Genomic DNA, 18,444 nt, shown 5'->3' with positions numbered 1-18,444 from the left:
TGTAGTGTTTAATTGTTTATTAAGAATTGGACATAAATGTTTTGATTAAACTCTCCTCGTACATTCATGAGAATATGTTCTGAAATGTCTTTACAAAACACTGAGCAGTCACAACTATGGTTGCACATGTTGTCAACATAGTGATATCCAGTGATTCAAATATATTATCCTTTTTTAGTCAAGACAGGACAGGAAATGTTTTCTTTTCACATGAATGCAAAATCTAATCTTTATATTATGGTTTGGATAAAATTCAGTCACAAATGCAGCCAAGGCTTTCAGATATGTCGACGAGAGATTTATTTCAAGTCTTTTGCAGTTTTTGTTTATTTCAAAACTTGAGGTTCAAGAAAATTATTTTGTGAAAACACTCATAAGACGTATGTATTTCGTTGGTCATTAAATATTTTATTTGTAATATTGACTCAATAGCAAACGCAGGGTAACAGCAAGTAGTTCTGTGTTTTACAAGTGTACGGACATGGATAGAGATTGTCTCTGATGTTTTTCAATATTACAATACAATGTGTGTGATAGTGTGACTATCTATAATATAATGTCATGCCTACCACTCCCAGGATTTTAGAAATAAAATGCTAGAATTAATTCTTAGAGTTTTTCTTTTATCATTAAGCTAAACTTTCAGTTTCTCTGCAGTTAAATTGTCACCACTTGCCCTAAAATTCCTTTATTTTCTTTACAGTTGACCAGGCTCTACAGCCACAGGATTCTCAGTCTCCTGCCATACCAGTTGTGCCTGACCATCCCACACCCTCCATAGCTGATGGTGAGCCCATCCTGCAGAGCGGAGACTCAGACCTTTTCCCTCAAGCTGCTGTAACCCTCACTCCAGCTGTTAGTTTTATAAATGGTAAACATGAGATCACGTTGGAGCCACAAAGACCAGAGGAAATAGAGGCCAAAGGTACTCAGATTTTAACTAATGTGTCAACTCTGGGAGCAAGCGATGAAATAACCACAGTTATTGATTATACATGGACCGATTTCCCTGTTGATAACTCCACTGAATCTATGGAGGAACCCACAGAAGTACTGATCTCTACAGAGATCCCGGATGGTGATGGATATAACCCTGATATATTCCCAATAGCTGAATCATCATCTCCTCACATACTCCCTGAATGGGATGACCTGACCACAAAAGGCCCCACACAGAAAGACTCAACCTCTGTTTCAGCCTCAACACTGGAGGCAAAAACTACACTGAAAACTGAAGCTGGTCCAGCTGCCACAGAGGGGATGAGTGATGTCAAAGCTACCTCTGCTGACTTTGTTCCTACAGTAACACCAGCTGAGCCACAGATCACCAAAGCAACTGGAGAAACCCAAACAATGAAGGGTGATAAAGAAACCACCACTGTCATCACCACATCTGTGCAAGAAGAGGTAGACGAGTCAAGAAGAACTCCCACTTATGTGAAAAATGACTCAGAAGTGACTCAGACAGACCAATTCCCTGTCACTATTTCAACCAAACTTCACACAGCCAGAGATAAAGCAGAAGTCACAGAGGAAGCAAAGAGCACATCTGCCACTCCAGCTGCAGAAGACAGCACTCAGCCTACATTGGAGATTGTGTCCACTCCCTCCTATGATGACGCTGATGGGAAAACACCAACATCAACAATTAGTGACTCACAGAGCTCCACTCAAGATGTGGAGGGAGGGAAAGAGATCCAAACCCCGAAAGAATTTGCCTTCAGCACAGTGGCTCCTTTAGTATCTAGTAGTACAGCCCCTCCTGAACAGACAGCCAAGACTGAGATAACGCCAGCCATAGATGTAGGCAGCATTGAATCATCATCATCTGTTGAACCTACCCTGGCAGAAACTTCAGAGGGGACAGACAGACAAAGTTGGCAAGGGAGTACAGTCAGCCAAATACCTTCCATCTCACCTACTGGGAAAGCTGTGACTAATGCAATGTCTACATCAGAGGAGGATGGTTCAGGTGTCCAAACAATGGACATGTTTACAACCAGACCTCCATCACATACCTCTGCAGCAACTGCACTATCATCCTCAAGCATAAGCCCTCGGCATACAATGGATCAAGCAACAAGGGAGAGTGAAGAAACAACACAAACAGTAGAAACAGCTGTCACAGATAAAACATTCGTTCCTGCCAGTGGTGAGTCAGAAATAACTTCAGCAACCACCACTGCTCTCAAGGAGAGGAAACAAGATGAAACATCTCCTTCCTCTCATGAATCCATTGCAACCACTGTTTCCCCCTTATACAGTGCTATTGAAATTATCAAGACAACAATGACTTCTTTCACTGAATTTTTCAGTCAGTACTCAACACAAAGTGCATCAGTAGTGACTGATTTACCTGACCAAAGACTGGAGGAAACTGAAACCGGTGTCACAGATAAGGAGGCTTCAATAGATCGAACTTCCTCAACTGTGGCCACCCCTACTTCTGCTGTCAAACCAGATGCATCTATATCGGCTGCAGTTTCAAAAGTGGAAATCTCAGGTGTAAACGAGGACACAGTTCAAACACATCCTTCAACAGTGAACCCATTAAGTAGCTTTACAAAGATAGGTCCCATGCATCCTAGCACTGCCGAAGAAAGTGCAGATGACCAAACATCTGGTATGACATTGACAGAAGCTACTGCAGCATCTACCATGCTACCATCCTCTACACTTAGCACAGCCACTGAAGTGACAAAAGAACACATGGAAAAATCAATTTCACAGGAACCAGCAATTGGTAAGATCATTGACAGCACACTGCCCACTGCAACAGCAAATGTTAACTATGTAGGTCAAACAACTAAATCTTCCATGTACAGCACTGAGAAACCAACAACATTGTATGAAGAAAAACCAACAACTTCATCACAACTGAGCACATCTGCTGCTGCTGGTGTGGCAGAGACAATCTCAATAAAAACCTCTAAAGATGGAGAAAGCTCAGGCAAACACACAGCTGAATCACCAAGTACACAGTTTGTTACAACTTCAGCCTCCTCTCTGTTCAGCACTGAAAAATCAACAGCACATCCAGTTGAGGAACAAGCCAGTGCTGTCACAGAGCAGACAGAAAAGCCCTCAGTTTCTCCTGTTACTGCAAAGACAGAAAATTCTTCTGTCATCATCTCCCCAACCTCTTCTGTCACAGGTACAGCTTCATCATTAATCAACACAGAGGCACCAACAGCAATGTCTCCTGGAACAAAAGCAAGTCTTGAAACCGATAAAACAAAAATGCCATCACTTCCAGAAAAACCATCAGTTTCTCCTATCTCTGCAGGGACACTAACAAGTTCAATAACAGAGATTCCAAGTTTGGCTTCTGTTACGTCATCTACTCTTCCAGACACTGATGGTAAAGATATTAGCAGTGTGACTACAATGGTGGCATTAAGTCCTTCAATCAGTGGATCAACTGCTGAAGCTGAGACAGCTTCATTCCTCATTACTGTGCAACCAAAATCAGTGTCACCAGAAACACAAGAGACAGTTACCCCTAGTGAGGCAGTGGAATCATCAGTAGCACCAGAGGCAACTTCCATATTCCCAACAACAGATGAAGAGAGCTCAGGTGATCATACAACTGTGATATCAGGCAAAGACACAGCAACCCCTACAGATTCCTTGTGGTCCAGCACTGAGGAGCCAACAGCACTGACAGGTGAGGAACAAGACAGCACTGTCACAGATCAGACAGAGGAACCCTCACTGTCTCCTGTTATTGATGAGACAGAAAAATCTCCTCTTATCATTCCACTGGATAATCAGTCACCATCAGTCACAGCATCACATGAATCTGAAACAAGTGGCAGTTCAAGAGCTGCTGTTACCACAGTTTCATCCCTCCACAGTACTGAAAAACCAACATCACTGTCACCTGAAATACAAGAGACTGTTACCACAAGTCAGACCAAGGACGATTCAGCAACACCACAGGAAAGTTCTGCTTTCCCACCAACAGGTGAAGAGGTCTCAGGTGACCAAACCCCAGACATGTTCATCACAACCTCTTCTGTCATAGGTACGGCTTCATCATTATTCAGCACTGAGTCACCAAGAGCAGCTCCTACAGCATCATCATTGTTTAGCACGGAGAAGCCAACAGTGCTGCCAGCTGTGGAAGAAGACAGTGCTGTCACAGATCAGACAGGAAAGCCCTCGGTTATTCCTGTTACTGATGAAACAGAAAAATCATCTGTCATCACTCCAGTAGATGCAGAAGGCTCAGGTGACCAAACCCCAGACATGTTTACTCCAACCTCTTCTGTCATAGGTACAGCTTCATCATTATTCAGCACGGAGGAACCAACAGCAATGTCTCCTGGAACAAAAGAAAGTCTTGAAACAGATAAAACAAAAATGCCATCACTTCCAGAAGAACCATCAGTTTCTCCTATCTCTGATGAGACCCTAACAAGTTCAATAACAGTGATTCCAAGTTTGGCTTCTGTTATGTCATCTACTCTTCCAGACATTGATGATAAAGATATTAGCAGTGCGACCACAATGGTGGCATCGACTCCTTCAATCAGTGGATCAACGAGTAAAGTTGAAACAGCATCATTCCTCATTCCAACAGATGCAGAGAGTTCTGTAGACAGCTTTACTGAGTTTGCTGAAGAGTCAGTCTTCCCTGTCACTACTTTGCCGTCAATGTTGAGTACAGGGTCACCATCAGTCACATCATCACATGAATCTGAAACAAGTGGCAGTTCAGCAGCTGCTGTCACCAAAGCTTCATCCCTCCACAGTACTGAGAAACCAAAATCAGTGTCACCTGAAATACAAGAGACTGTTACCACAAGTCAGACCAAGGAAGATTCAGCAACACCGCAGGAAAGTTCTGCTTTCCCACCAACAGGTGAAGAGGGCTCAGGTGACCAAACCCCAGACATGTTCACCACAACCTCTTCTATCATAGGTATGGCTTCATCATTATTCAGCACTGAGTCACCAAGAGCAGCTCCTACAGCATCCTCATTGTTTAGCACGGAGAAGCTAACAGTAATGCCAGCTGTGAAAGAAGACAGTGCTGTCACAGATCAGACAGAGAAGCCCTCAGTTATTCCTGTTACTGATGAAACAGAAAAATCATCTGTCATCACTCCAGTAGATGCAGAGGGCTCAGGTGACCAAACCCCAGACATGTTTACTCCAACCTCTTCTGTCATAGGTACAGCTTCATCATTATTCAGCACTGAGGAACCAACAGCAATGTCTCCTGGAACAAAAATGCCATCACTTCCAGAAGAACCATCAGTTTCTCCTTTCTCTGATGAGACCCTAACAAGTTCAATAACAGTGATTCCAAGTTTGGCTTCTGTTATGTCATCTACTCTTCCAGACACTGATGATAAAGATATTAGCAGTGAGACCACAATGGTTGAGTCGACTCCTTCAATCAGTGGATTAACGACTAAAGTTGAAACAGCATCATTCCTCATTCCAACAGATGCAGAGAGCTCTGTAGACAGCTTTACTGAGTTTACTGAAGAGTCAGTCTTCGCTGTCACTACTTTGCCGTCAAAGTTGAGTACAGGGTCACCATCAGTCACATCATCATATGAATCTGAAACAAGTGGCAGTTCAGCAGCTGCTGTCACCAAAGCTTCATCCCTCCACAGTACTGAGAAACCAAAATCAATGCCACCTGAAATACAAGAGACTGTTACCACAAGTCAGACCAATGAAGATTCAGCAATACCACAGGAAAGTTCTGCTTTCCCACCAACAGGTGAAGAGGGCTCAGGTGACCAAACCCCAGACATGTTCACCACAACCTCTTCTATCATAGGTATGGCTTCATCATTATTCAGCACTGAGTCACCAAGAGCAGCTCCTACAGCATCCTCACTTTTTAGCACGGAGAAACCAACAGTGCTGCCAGCTGTGAAAGAAGACAGTGTTGTCACAGATCAGACGGAGAAGCCCTCAGTTATTCCTGTTACTGATGAAACGGAAAAATCACCTGTCATCACTCCAGTAGATGCAGAGGGCTCAGGTTACCAAACCCCAGACATGTTTACTCCAACCTCTTCTGTCGTAGGTACAGCTTCATCATTATTCAGCACGGAGGAACCAACAGCAATGTCTCCTGGAACAAAAGAAAGTCTTGAAACAGATAAAACAAAAATGCCGTCACTTCCAGAAGAACCATCAGTTTCTCCTATCTCTGATGAGACCCTAACAAGTTCAATAACAGTGATTCCAAGTTTGGCTTCTGTTATGTCATCTACTCTTCCAGACACTGATGATAAAGATATTAGCAGTGAGACCACAATGGTTGAGTCGACTCCTTCAATCAGTGGATCAACGAGTAAAGTTGAAACAGCATCATTCCTCATTCCAACAGATGCAGAGAGTTCTGTAGACAGCTTTACTGAGTTTACTGAAGGGTCAGTCTTTGCTGTCACTACTTTGCCGTCAAAGTTGAGTACAGGGTCACCATCAGTCACATCATCATATGAATCTGAAACAAGTGGCAGTTCAGCAGCTGCTGTCACCAAAGCTTCATCCCTCCACAGTACTGAGAAACCAAAATCAATGCCACCTGAAATACAAGAGACTGTTACCACAAGTCAGACCAAAGAAGATTCAGCAACACCACAGGAAAGTTCTGCTTTCCCACCAACAGGTGAAGAGGGCTCAGGTGACCAAACCCCAGACATGTTCACCACAACCTCTTCTATCATAGGTATGGCTTCATCATTATTCAGCACTGAGTCACCAAGAGCAGCTCCTACAGCATCCTCACTTTTTAGCACGGAGAAGCCAACAGTAATGCCAGCTGTGAAAGAAGACAGTGCTGTCACAGATCAGACAGAGAAGCCCTCAGTTATTCCTGTTACTGATGAAACAGAAAAATCATCTGTCATCACTCCAGTAGATGCAGAGGGCTCAGGTGACCAAACCCCAGACATGTTTACTCCAACCTCTTCTGTCATAGGTACAGCTTCATCATTATTCAGCACTGAGGCACCAACAGCAATGTCTCCTGGAACAAAAGAAAGTCTTGAAACAGATAAAACAAAAATGCCATCACTTCCAGAAGAACCATCAGTTTCTCCTATCTCTGATGAGACCCTAACAAGTTCAATAACAGTGATTCCAAGTTTGGCTTCTGTTATGTCATCTACTCTTCCAGACACTGATGATAAAGATATTAGCAGTGAGACCACAATGGTTGAGTCGACTCCTTCAATCAGTGGATCAACGAATAAAGTTGAAACAGCATCATTCCTCATTCCAACAGATGCAGAGAGTTCTGTAGACAGCTTTACTGAGTTTACTGAAGAGTCAGTCTTCGCTGTCACTACTTTGCCGTCAAAGTTGAGTACAGAGTCACCATCAGTCACATCATCACATGAATCTGAAACAAGTGGCAGTTCAGCAGCTGCTGTCACCAAAGCTTCATCCCTCCACAGTACTGAGAAACCAACATCAATGCCACCTGAAATACAAGAGACTGTTACCACAAGTCAGACCAAGGAAGATTCAGCAACACCACAGGAAAGTTCTGCTTTCCCACCAACAGGTGAAGAGGGCTCAGGTGACCAAACCCCAGACATGTTCACCACAACCTCTTCTGTCGTAGGTACGGCTTCATCATTATTCAGCACTGAGTCACCAAGAGCAGCTCCTACAGCATCCTCATTGTTTAGCACGGAGAAGCCAACAGTAATGCCAGCTGTGAAAGAAGACAGTGCTGTCACAGATCAGACAGAGAAGCCCTCAGTTATTCCTGTTACTGATGAAACGGAAAAATCATCTGTCATCACTCCAGTAGATGCAGAGGGCTCAGGTGACCAAACCCCAGACATGTTTACTCCAACCTCTTCTGTCGTAGGTACAGCTTCATCATTATTCAGCACTGAGGAACCAACAGCAATGTCTCCTGGAACAAAAGAAAGTCTTGAAACAGATAAAACAAAAATGCCATCACTTCCAGAAGAACCATCAGTTTCTCCTTTCTCTGATGAGACCCTAACAAGTTCAATAACAGTGATTCCAAGTTTGGCTTCTGTTATGTCATCTACTCTTCCAGACACTGATGATAAAGATATTAGCAGTGAGACCACAATGGTTGAGTCGACTCCTTCAATCAGTGGATCAACGAGTAAAGTTGAAACAGCATCATTCCTCATTCCAACAGATGCAGAGAGTTCTGTAGACAGCTTTACTGAGTTTACTGAAGAGTCAGTCTTCGCTGTCACTACTTTGCCGTCAAAGTTGAGTACAGGGTCACCATCAGTCACATCATCATATGAATCTGAAACAAGTGGCAGTTCAGCAGCTGCTGTCACCAAAGCTTCATCCCTCCACAGTACTGAGAAACCAAAATCAATGCCACCTGAAATACAAGAGACTGTTACCACAAGTCAGACCAAAGAAGATTCAGGAACACCACAGGAAAGTTCTGCTTTCCCACCAACAGGTGAAGAGGGCTCAGGTGACCAAACCCCAGACATGTTCACCACAACCTCTTCTGTCGTAGGTACGGCTTCATCATTATTCAGCACTGAGTCACCAAGAGCAGCTCCTACAGCATCCTCATTGTTTAGCACGGAGAAGCCAACAGTAATGCCAGCTGTGAAAGAAGACAGTGCTGTCACAGATCAGACAGAGAAGCCCTCAGTTATTCCTGTTACTGATGAAACGGAAAAATCATCTGTCATCACTCCAGTAGATGCAGAGGGCTCAGGTGACCAAACCCCAGACATGTTTACTCCAACCTCTTCTGTCGTAGGTACAGCTTCATCATTATTCAGCACTGAGGAACCAACAGCAATGTCTCCTGGAACAAAAGAAAGTCTTGAAACAGATAAAACAAAAATGCCATCACTTCCAGAAGAACCATCAGTTTCTCCTTTCTCTGATGAGACCCTAACAAGTTCAATAACAGTGATTCCAAGTTTGGCTTCTGTTATGTCATCTACTCTTCCAGACACTGATGATAAAGATATTAGCAGTGAGACCACAATGGTTGAGTCGACTCCTTCAATCAGTGGATCAACGAGTAAAGTTGAAACAGCATCATTCCTCATTCCAACAGATGCAGAGAGTTCTGTAGACAGCTTTACTGAGTTTACTGAAGAGTCAGTCTTCGCTGTCACTACTTTGCCGTCAAAGTTGAGTACAGGGTCACCATCAGTCACATCATCATATGAATATGAAACAAGTGGCACTGCAACAACTACTGTTATAACAGTTTCATCCATCCACAGTACTGAGAAACCAACATCAGTGTCACCTGAAATACAAGAGACTGTTACCACAAGTCAGACCAAGGAAGATTCAGCAACACCACAGGAAAGTTCTGCTTTCCCACCAACAGGTGAAGAGGGCTCAGGTGACCAAACCCCAGACATGTTCACCAAAACCTCTTCTATCATAGGTATGGCTTCATCATTATTCAGCACTGAGTCACCAAGAGCAGCTCCTACAGCATCCTCATTGTTTAGCACGGAGAAGCCAACAGTAATGCCAGCTGTGAAAGAAGACAGTGCTGTCACAGATCAGACGGAGAAGCCCTCGGTTATTCCTGTTACTGATGAAACGGAAAAATCATCTGTCATCACTCCAGTAGATGCAGAGGGCTCAGGTGACCAAACCCCAGACATGTTTACTCCAACCTCTTCTGTCGTAGGTACAGCTTCATCATTATTCAGCACTGAGGCACCAATAGCAGGTCCCACTGCATCCTCATTGTTTAGCACTGAGAAGCCAACAGCACCACCAGATGTGGAACAAGACAGCACTGTCACAGATAAGACGGAAAAAACCCCAGTTTCTCCTGTTACTGATGAAACAAAAGAATCTTCTGTCATCACTCCCGTGGATGAAGACGGTTCAGGTGACCAAACTCCTGACATGTTCACCAGAAACATTTCTGTCACAGTTACAGCGTCATCTTTATTTGGTACTGAGGCAACAATAGAATTATTACCTGGAACAAAAGAAAGTCTTGAAACAGATAAAACAAAAATGCCATCACTTCCAGAAGAACCATCAGTTTCTACTATCTCTGATGAGACCCTAACAAGCTCAATAACAATGATTCCAAGTTTGGCTTCTGTTATATCATCTACTCATCTACAGACCAAGGAGGGTTCAGTAACACCTCACCACTCAACATCAGACATCACTATTACACATCAACCTCCAACGCAATTAAGCACAGAAAAAACGTCAGCCATCCCACTAATTCAAGAATTTGAGACGAGTTCTGCAATCACTTTGACAGAAGACAACATCTCAACAGGGCAAACAACTGAAATTTTTACAGAGGATACATCTTCCCTGTCTTTGTTGCCAACTATAGACCAAACAGTGGAACCAAGCAGCCACGCGGCTATCGTGATTGGTAGCTCACAGGAAACGGCTACTACATCTCCAAGCTCCAAAAGTTCATCTGTTCCTATCATTGATGACACTGAGATTATTCATCACACTCCTGATTTTACCAACAAAGTGGCTGGTAAAATATCAACCACCATTTCTTCAATGTTCAGCACAGAAAAACCAGCAGTAACAACAGCATCACTTGCAACTCAGACAGGGGATAGTTCAGTATCTACTGTTATTACACCTTACTCTTTGTACAGTACAGAGACATCAGATTCCTCTGATACAAAAAAGTCCACAGAAAGACAGTCTTCAACTCCAGTGACACACTCTTTGATCACAACTACCCCTGAGGAGAGCACCAGAAGTCAAACTCCTGAGAATATGTTCACCAAGGAACCTGAAAACCCCACAGCAGTTTCAACTAGCATGGTGCATGATGAAGGCTCTGGGGACCAAACCCCTGATATCTTTGCTCTCATCTCTGCTGTGACACCTTCCTCTGTTGTCACAGGGTCCCCAATGGTTATACCCTCAGAACAGCCTGATGAGGAAGTGGACCATGACATCAGCACAGACATTGTGAGAACAACCGTTAAAACTACCAGCACTGCTTTTACCACAGACTCAAGGTCATTATTCACTGATGAAGAGGCTTCAGGTGATATTGCCACTACTCCTGTTTATTCCATGTTCAGTACAAAGACACCAGAAGCAGTGTTTGAAGAAACTGCAAAGAGCACTGTAACAGAACAAGAAACAAGTACAGCTACCACAGTGTCTACAGTGTTTAGCACAGAGAAGCCATTATTGACAACAGAATTACCTGTTTTAAAATCTCATGCAACTTTGGCCTCTTCGCGCTACAGTACCGAGAAACCAACATCGGTGCCAACATTGGATTCCAGTGAATCTCAAAGTAAATTGCCATACTCTACAGCAATGGATGAAAGCACATCACAGCCTGGTGTCGAGTCATCAACCCAGTCGTCACCACAGTTCATGACAGAGGAGTCTACAAATGCTATTCATTTTTCTGTTTCCTCCAACTCATCTCCCACAATTGAGGCAATGACAGCATCAGTGCTTGACTCAGGAAGTGGTGATTTTATTGATGTAGAGAGCTCAGGAGATTACATATCTGCATCCACAGTTGAAACTCCCCTGGAAACACCAACCTCAACTGAGCAACCCTCTGTGGAACAAACAACCTCAGCAACAACAGCATCATTCAGACCATCAATCACATCCACATTTGTTGAGGAAAAAAGCAACAGAGTGCATACAACTGTCACAACAGGTCCCTATACACTTAAAACCTCTGAACCCATGGCAATCTCCAGTGTCACCATGCTTACCTCAAAGGAAACATCTACTTACATTGATATGGACAGCTCTGGTGACTCATCTGGAGAGGATGACTTGGAATTAAGTCCAGATGGTTCTGGTGCAGGAGTATCTATTGAAACTACCACAAAACCCCTGGATACATTTACTGTGACCACAGATGAGACTGAAATAGATGAGGCTAGGAGCACCTCTGACATGTCCAGCACACAGCTTGCCAAGGTATTTTTTTCATCAACCCAATCTCCACACATGACAAGCACTGAGATTTACATTACTGAGCAGGGCAGTGGTGTCTTCACAGATGACTCTGATGACTCAACTACATTTGTACCAGTCACAAGTCCTCCTATGATGTCCGTTACGGTAGCAGCTACAAAACAAATCACAGTGTCTTCTAGTACTGGTGCTGTCACAGAGGAGAGTTCAAGTGACCAAACAACAGATAGGTCTACTGATGGTGTTATTACACAAAAACCTACTGGAACCTCAGCCTCCTCTCTTTACAGCACTGAAAAACCAACTGCAATGTTTGTAGAAATCCACACTTCAACGCTTGCGGATAGCTCAGTTGATACCTTCTCTCAGATGTCTTCAGTGTCATCTTCAGCTGTTTATAACACAGGGTCTCTTGATAGCTCAAAGAGTACACCCTCCTCTCTGTTCAGCACAGAGAGACCTGCAAAGACACCAGCATCGCTTGAAAGTGGAACATCTGATATTCCAAAACCTGCTCCAACTGCAGCTTCTTCTCTATACAGCACTGAGAAGCCAAATATCACAACAGTACATACTATCACACCTGCCCAGTCAGCTGATATGTCTCTCTCCACAACTGATGAATCAAAACAAAGACCAAATTTTACTTTGGCAGAGGGTTATGGTGACCAAACCACTGAGATGTTCACACCAAAGCAATCAGCGATTGAGAGCGTCACATTTGGAGAAGTAACAGGTGAAACTGAAACCTTTGTTTCAGTCACACCAACCTCTGAAGAAGAGGTTTCCTCACAGGAGGGCGAACTTACGCCAGATACCCCCATCACCTCTGAAGCAACAGAGCCTCCTGTTTCATCTGAGCACATAATGCAGTCTTCTTATACAACTATGACCCCTCATACAATTGGATCCTCAGTTAGTGATCACACTACAGTTGACTTCACCACAGTAAGCTCAAGCAGTAAACATGAGCAAGATGAAATCACATCAATGTCCACCCCAATTCCCTCCATTGTATATCATAGTGTTACAGACCAACAGGTCATGATCATCACTCCCAGTAGCAGCCGACCTAGGACTGACCTAAGTGAACAAACACCTACCATGGTCTTGCATGTGTCTAAACCATCAACCAGCACAACCACCATATTCACAGAGGATATAACAGATGAAGATGAGCTGTTCTCTGGAGTTACAGACAGTACAAAGGAAAGCAGCCACACTCCTGTGCTTATCACCAAAGATGATACTATCATTGATGCAGATGTTATCTCCGCTGTTCCCTCCTCCTCAGTTTACCCAACCATCCAGACAGAGGAAGCTGGAGGCATCATAGCAGTTACAATGACACAAAAGTTGGAGGTAACAGAAGAAGCAGAAGGTTCAGGGACTGACACGTTTTTTACTCCTACACCAGTTACATTACAAGCTACCTCAGCCACTGATTTGTCATTAGTTTCAAAATCTGAATATTCACAGTCCACTTCAAAACCATCACCTGTGCAAGGTGTTTCTACTATGGAAAAATCGAGTGAAGAGACGGTCACATTGTCACCACGTGACATGGGTGCCACTGTGTCCACAAAGTCAAGCTCTGAAGAAACATATGATTTAACTACACCGCATATGGTTTTCCCTATCGAGACTCACATTAAAACAGTTCCAGAGCTGGTGGAGGAATATTCATCAGGTGAAGACAGCACTGATAAAGTCACTCAGTCTATCACTGAGATCACTGCATCCTGGACTTTGCCTTCACAAACCATAACTGAAACAACAGACACCAAGCCTGTCACTCCAGTGTCCAGTGAGGAATATATGGTCAGCAAAGATGAGAAAGAAAAGTCCATGCCAACCACAAGCCCTGATACAACTGATAAGACCTTAAGCTCCACACAAGCCACTGTACCTTCAGTCACTGTCACACCACACACAGTAGTGTCCACTGAACCTGGCACAGTGAAACCAACCATTGAAGCATCTGGTGATGAATATTCAGGTGATGATGAGTTTAGTGAAGGGTCTGCATTGGATGTCTTAGAGACAACTTCAGCATTCTCTGTGGATGGATGGACAGCATCCGAAAAACATGTGACATCTACAGCCTCCTCACTGTACAGCACTGAGAAACCAACTGTTGCCCCTGACATGGGAGATGTGGATGAGAAGTTTTCAGGTGACCAAAATGAAACTATGTTCAATGAGGTTGTAATTACAACAATTAAGGCAGAACAAATCTCACCAACATCACCTGGAACTACCACAAGAGATGTTGCAAAGTCACAAACAAGTGCTACCTCCTCCCTCTACAGTACAGTGAAACCATCTGTCACCTTTTTAAGTGATCAAACATCTAGTGTACTGACAGCTTCAGCAGTGAATGCTGAACCAGTAACATTTTCAGTTACTTCATCTCATGCTGGCACTGGAGAGACTGAAATAGCAGTATCAAGTGCTGCTTCCAGTCTTTATAGCACCGAGAAGCCAACAGTCACATCCTCTCCTCATGTCACTGGGAAGCACAGATCAGAAACATATGATTTAACTACATTGCATACAGTTTTACCTATTGAAACCCACACCAAAAAAGAAATGACTGATAAAGTCACTGAGTCTATCACTGAAATCGCTACATCCTTGTCTTTGCCTTCTAAAAACTTAACCTTAACATTAGACTCCAGCTCTGTCACTCCAGTGTCAAGTGAGGAATATATGGTCAGCACAGATGAAAATGAAAAATCCATCACCCCATCACCCACAGCCATAACAACCACAAGTCCGGATACAACTGATAAGACCTTAAGCTCCACACAAGCCACTGTACCTTCAGTCACTGCCACACCACACACAGTAGTATCCACTGAACCTGGCACAGTGAAACCAACTGTTGAAGCATCTGGTGATGAATATTCAGGTGATGATGAGTTTAGTGAAGGGTCTGCATTGGATGTCTTAGAGACAACTTCAGCATTCTCTGTGGATGGATGGACAGCATCCGAAAAACATGTGACATCTACAGCCTCCTCACTGTACAGCACTGAGAAACCAACTGTTGCCCCTGACATGGGAGATGTGGATGAGGATTTTTCAGGTGACCAAAATGAAACTACATTCACTGAGGTTGTAATTACAACAATTAAGGCAGAACAAATCTCACCAACCTCAACTGGAACTACCACAAGAGATGTTGCAAAGTCACCAACAAATGCTTCCTCCTCCCTCTATAGTACAGTGAAACCGTCTGTCACTTCTGAATCAGATGTTGCTGAAACAAACACCTCAATTGATCAAACATCTAGTATACTGACAGCTTCAACAGTGAAGGCTGAAACAGTAACATTTTCAGTTACGTCACCTGAGGCTGGCCCTGGGGAGACTGAAATAGAAATATCAAGTGCTCCTTCCAGTCTTTATAGCACTGAGAAGCCAACAGTCACATCCTCTCCTGATGTTAGATCAGATGATCACACTCATGTGACAGAGCCCTTGACACACACTGCTGCTACTCTGCACAGTACAGTAAAAATGGACAAAATACTATCCACAACAGTATCCCCTCCCTACAGCACTGATACATATTCAGTGGCAAGTATCACAGATGTTACAGATAGGGTGAGCTCTGGGGTTGAGATTGCAGATGCCACAACTGCATCACCTATGACAGTGACATCTGAGAGTGAAAAGACTGTAGCCACTCCAGTGTTCCCTGGTTTCAGCACAGAAAAACCAATCACAGTGACCCAAGAGGATGAAACTCAAATGAATGAGATAAGCACTGAGGCAAAGAAGGCATTTTCAGAGACAGTTTCAACCTCTACCAATGAAGCAACATCAACCCCAGCACTCGGGGACCATATCAACTCTATGTCTACAAAAGAATCATTTTCTGCATCCACAGTTTCTTCTCTACAAAGCACCTCAGAGCCTGATGTGATGGTTCAGTTTGTCACCACTTTTGTCCCAGAACCAGATACAACACACCCTGGGGTATCCTTCCAACAGGCAAGATCTGAGATTGCATTCACTCATCATCCCCACTTTGACATCTCCTCTGAGAAAACTGTGTTGACCACAACCAGCCCAATGTTGCCCAGTGAGGTGTCAAACCAGCACTTTGAACCTAGTGATGTGACCCCCCACACTGGAGTTACAACCACATCACTGGAAGATAAGACAGCTGAAGCACCAAGCCGAGCACCTATAACCATAGAAGTTTCAATTGATGTTGAAGGGAGCTCAGACAAAGACAGTGAGGTCCAGGAAACATCTACTTATGCTGTAAAGACCTCTTCTCCTACAGATGAAATAGAAGACTCTAAAGAGATTGAATCCATAACTCAAAATCCAGCAACTGACAAGTCTGCAAAACCTGAAGAAGAAACTGCAGCTGTCCAGGCAATAACGTCTACAGAGTCAAGCTTAGTGGAAACATCAAATGAACAAACTCTAGAGGAAGCAATAAAGACTCTGTCCACAACTGCATCTTCACTGTTCAGCACTGAGACTCCAATGATGGCTTCCATATCAGATGTTTCTGATCAAGAGGGTTCTGGAGAAACATCAACAGCATTACCCAAAATGGTGACAGGAGAAAGTGAACAGACTCCCATTCCTCCCTCTGCCACTGAAAAATCAACTGCAGTGTCACATGACACAGACACTTCAACAGAAGAAGAGGGCTCAGGTTATGAAAAGACATCACCGAAGACTGATGAAATCTCCATATCAACAGGAACAAGTATTATTATTTTACCAGAAGATGGTTCAAGTGGTGACACATCTGGTGTCTTCGATTCTGACACTGTCAATGCAACTGTTTCATCCCTGTCCAGTACGCTTAAGATGGATAGTATCACCAGTACTTCTGAGATGGAAAACAAACAAACTGATAAACCAGAATCATCTACATACGAACAAACCTCAGGTCAGAAGTCATCTGAGACTGTCATCACTGAAGCATATGCAACACAATCCCCTGCTGCAACCAGCACTGTCGATTCAACAAAGTCATCAACTTGGATTGAGTCAGAATCAACAGATTCTGAAAAAGCAGAGACACGAGATCCAGACCCAATGAGCGGACATCAACCAACTGTTGTTACACATGCGGCAGAAACCTCTACAAGCCCAGATGCTAAATTAGTGGCCACAACAATCCCAGCTGAACGCAGTTCAGTTGAACCTACTTCAAATGTTCTTTCAACATCAGTGTCTTCACAGCCTGATGTTTCGGGCCAGTTTGTCACAACAGTTTCCCCTGTACAGGACCTAACAACTCCCCAGGAGTCATTTGAACAAGTCAAGTTAGAAGGGACACTAACACACCGCCCTCACACAGATCTGTTTTCTCAGGATGTGTCACCAACCACAGCTCACCCTATTTTTGCAAGTCATGCAACAAGTCAAATTACAGAATCAACAGCTGTGCCTGCTGTTGCTTCTTCAGTGGCTGAAGATGTATCTGCCTCAGCTGAAGATTGGACAGTTGAACCCACTCCTGACCAGGTTTCAAGTGGTGCAAAGACTGCACCATTTCCAGATACAGCTGTCCAAATAGCACCTTCTCCCGATGACATTGACTATTTGGCCCCAGATTATGATGGGATTGGGTCCAACATTGTCTATTCACATCCAAAATACAATGAAACTATATCACTAAAAAACGTAGCAGAGTTCATTACCGCACCACCAGCTGTTTCTCAAACATCTGAGAGTAAGCCTGCTGACGCAGTGAGCGGTACTGAAAGTAGCTCAAAAGTAAAGGCCTCTCAGTCAGCTGTAGTAGCAGTAGCTATCACTGTCATGCCTTCTGCATCAGCCCCTGACAGTGCATCATCACCGTCTAGGTCTGAGAGTGGTTCAGAAAGCACCAGCAGCTCAGATAAAAGCATGACCACAGCAATCCCTGTTAAGATGGGTGGGGATAAAGTTGAGAATATCAACTCTGAGCTTCTATCAGCCACGACTAAGTCACCCTCCATTTTTAGCACTGGGACTGAAAGTGGGTCTGTCAGCTCTGAGAGTGGGTCTGGTGAGTTGATGACTACAAAGAAACCAAAGATTCACAGTGTGGAGCAACAATCTCTGTCCTCAGATGAAATCCAGACTATATTCAAGGTAGATGCTACCACGGCTTCAAAGGTGGAATCTGCTAGTGTTGATGGCACCTCTAGGAAAGAAGAAGATGTGGACAAAATTACAGGAGATGTCTCTCCTCACACTGAAATTCCCACAAGGACCTATACAGAGTTCACAACAATGTCACCAGCTCAAACACAAAGCCAGTCATTGTTAATTGAATCTGTAGCCACCTCTCCATCATCTTTTTCTGGTGGGGATGAGAAACTGGACAGTGACTTAACAGCCCAGCCAGATACAGGACTCGATTTGGGACACACCGTTGTTGGCGAGACAGTTGAAATTTCAGGTATGATTCTTCAATTCAAATTGGCTTTTTTTTTTAAGTTAAACAAAATGTATAAACTCAGAATAATTTCCTGATTAATACAACTTTAATTTGGATTTTTT

The 18,444-nt window shown here is 43.7% G+C and overlaps 1 protein-coding gene across 1 annotated transcript in view; it reads left to right on the top strand.

Moving 5' to 3' along the window:
- Positions 1–18,444, top strand: part of LOC139624765 (uncharacterized) — a 39,634-nt gene that overhangs the window by 14,043 nt on the left and 7,147 nt on the right. Inside the window, exon 7 of the mRNA XM_071484141.1 lies at positions 704–18,343. Within this exon, the coding sequence (XP_071340242.1) occupies positions 704–18,343 (17,640 nt within the window). The remainder of the gene's footprint in view (positions 1–703; positions 18,344–18,444) is intronic.

This window comes from Trachinotus anak, unplaced genomic scaffold, assembly GCF_046630095.1.
Source record: "Trachinotus anak isolate AG129_WGS33_773 ecotype Australia unplaced genomic scaffold, CSIRO_AGI_Tana_v1 ptg000008l, whole genome shotgun sequence".
In the NCBI taxonomy this organism is placed as follows: domain Eukaryota; kingdom Metazoa; phylum Chordata; class Actinopteri; order Carangiformes; family Carangidae; genus Trachinotus; species Trachinotus anak.
This window is presented reverse-complemented; position numbering and strand designations above follow the sequence as displayed.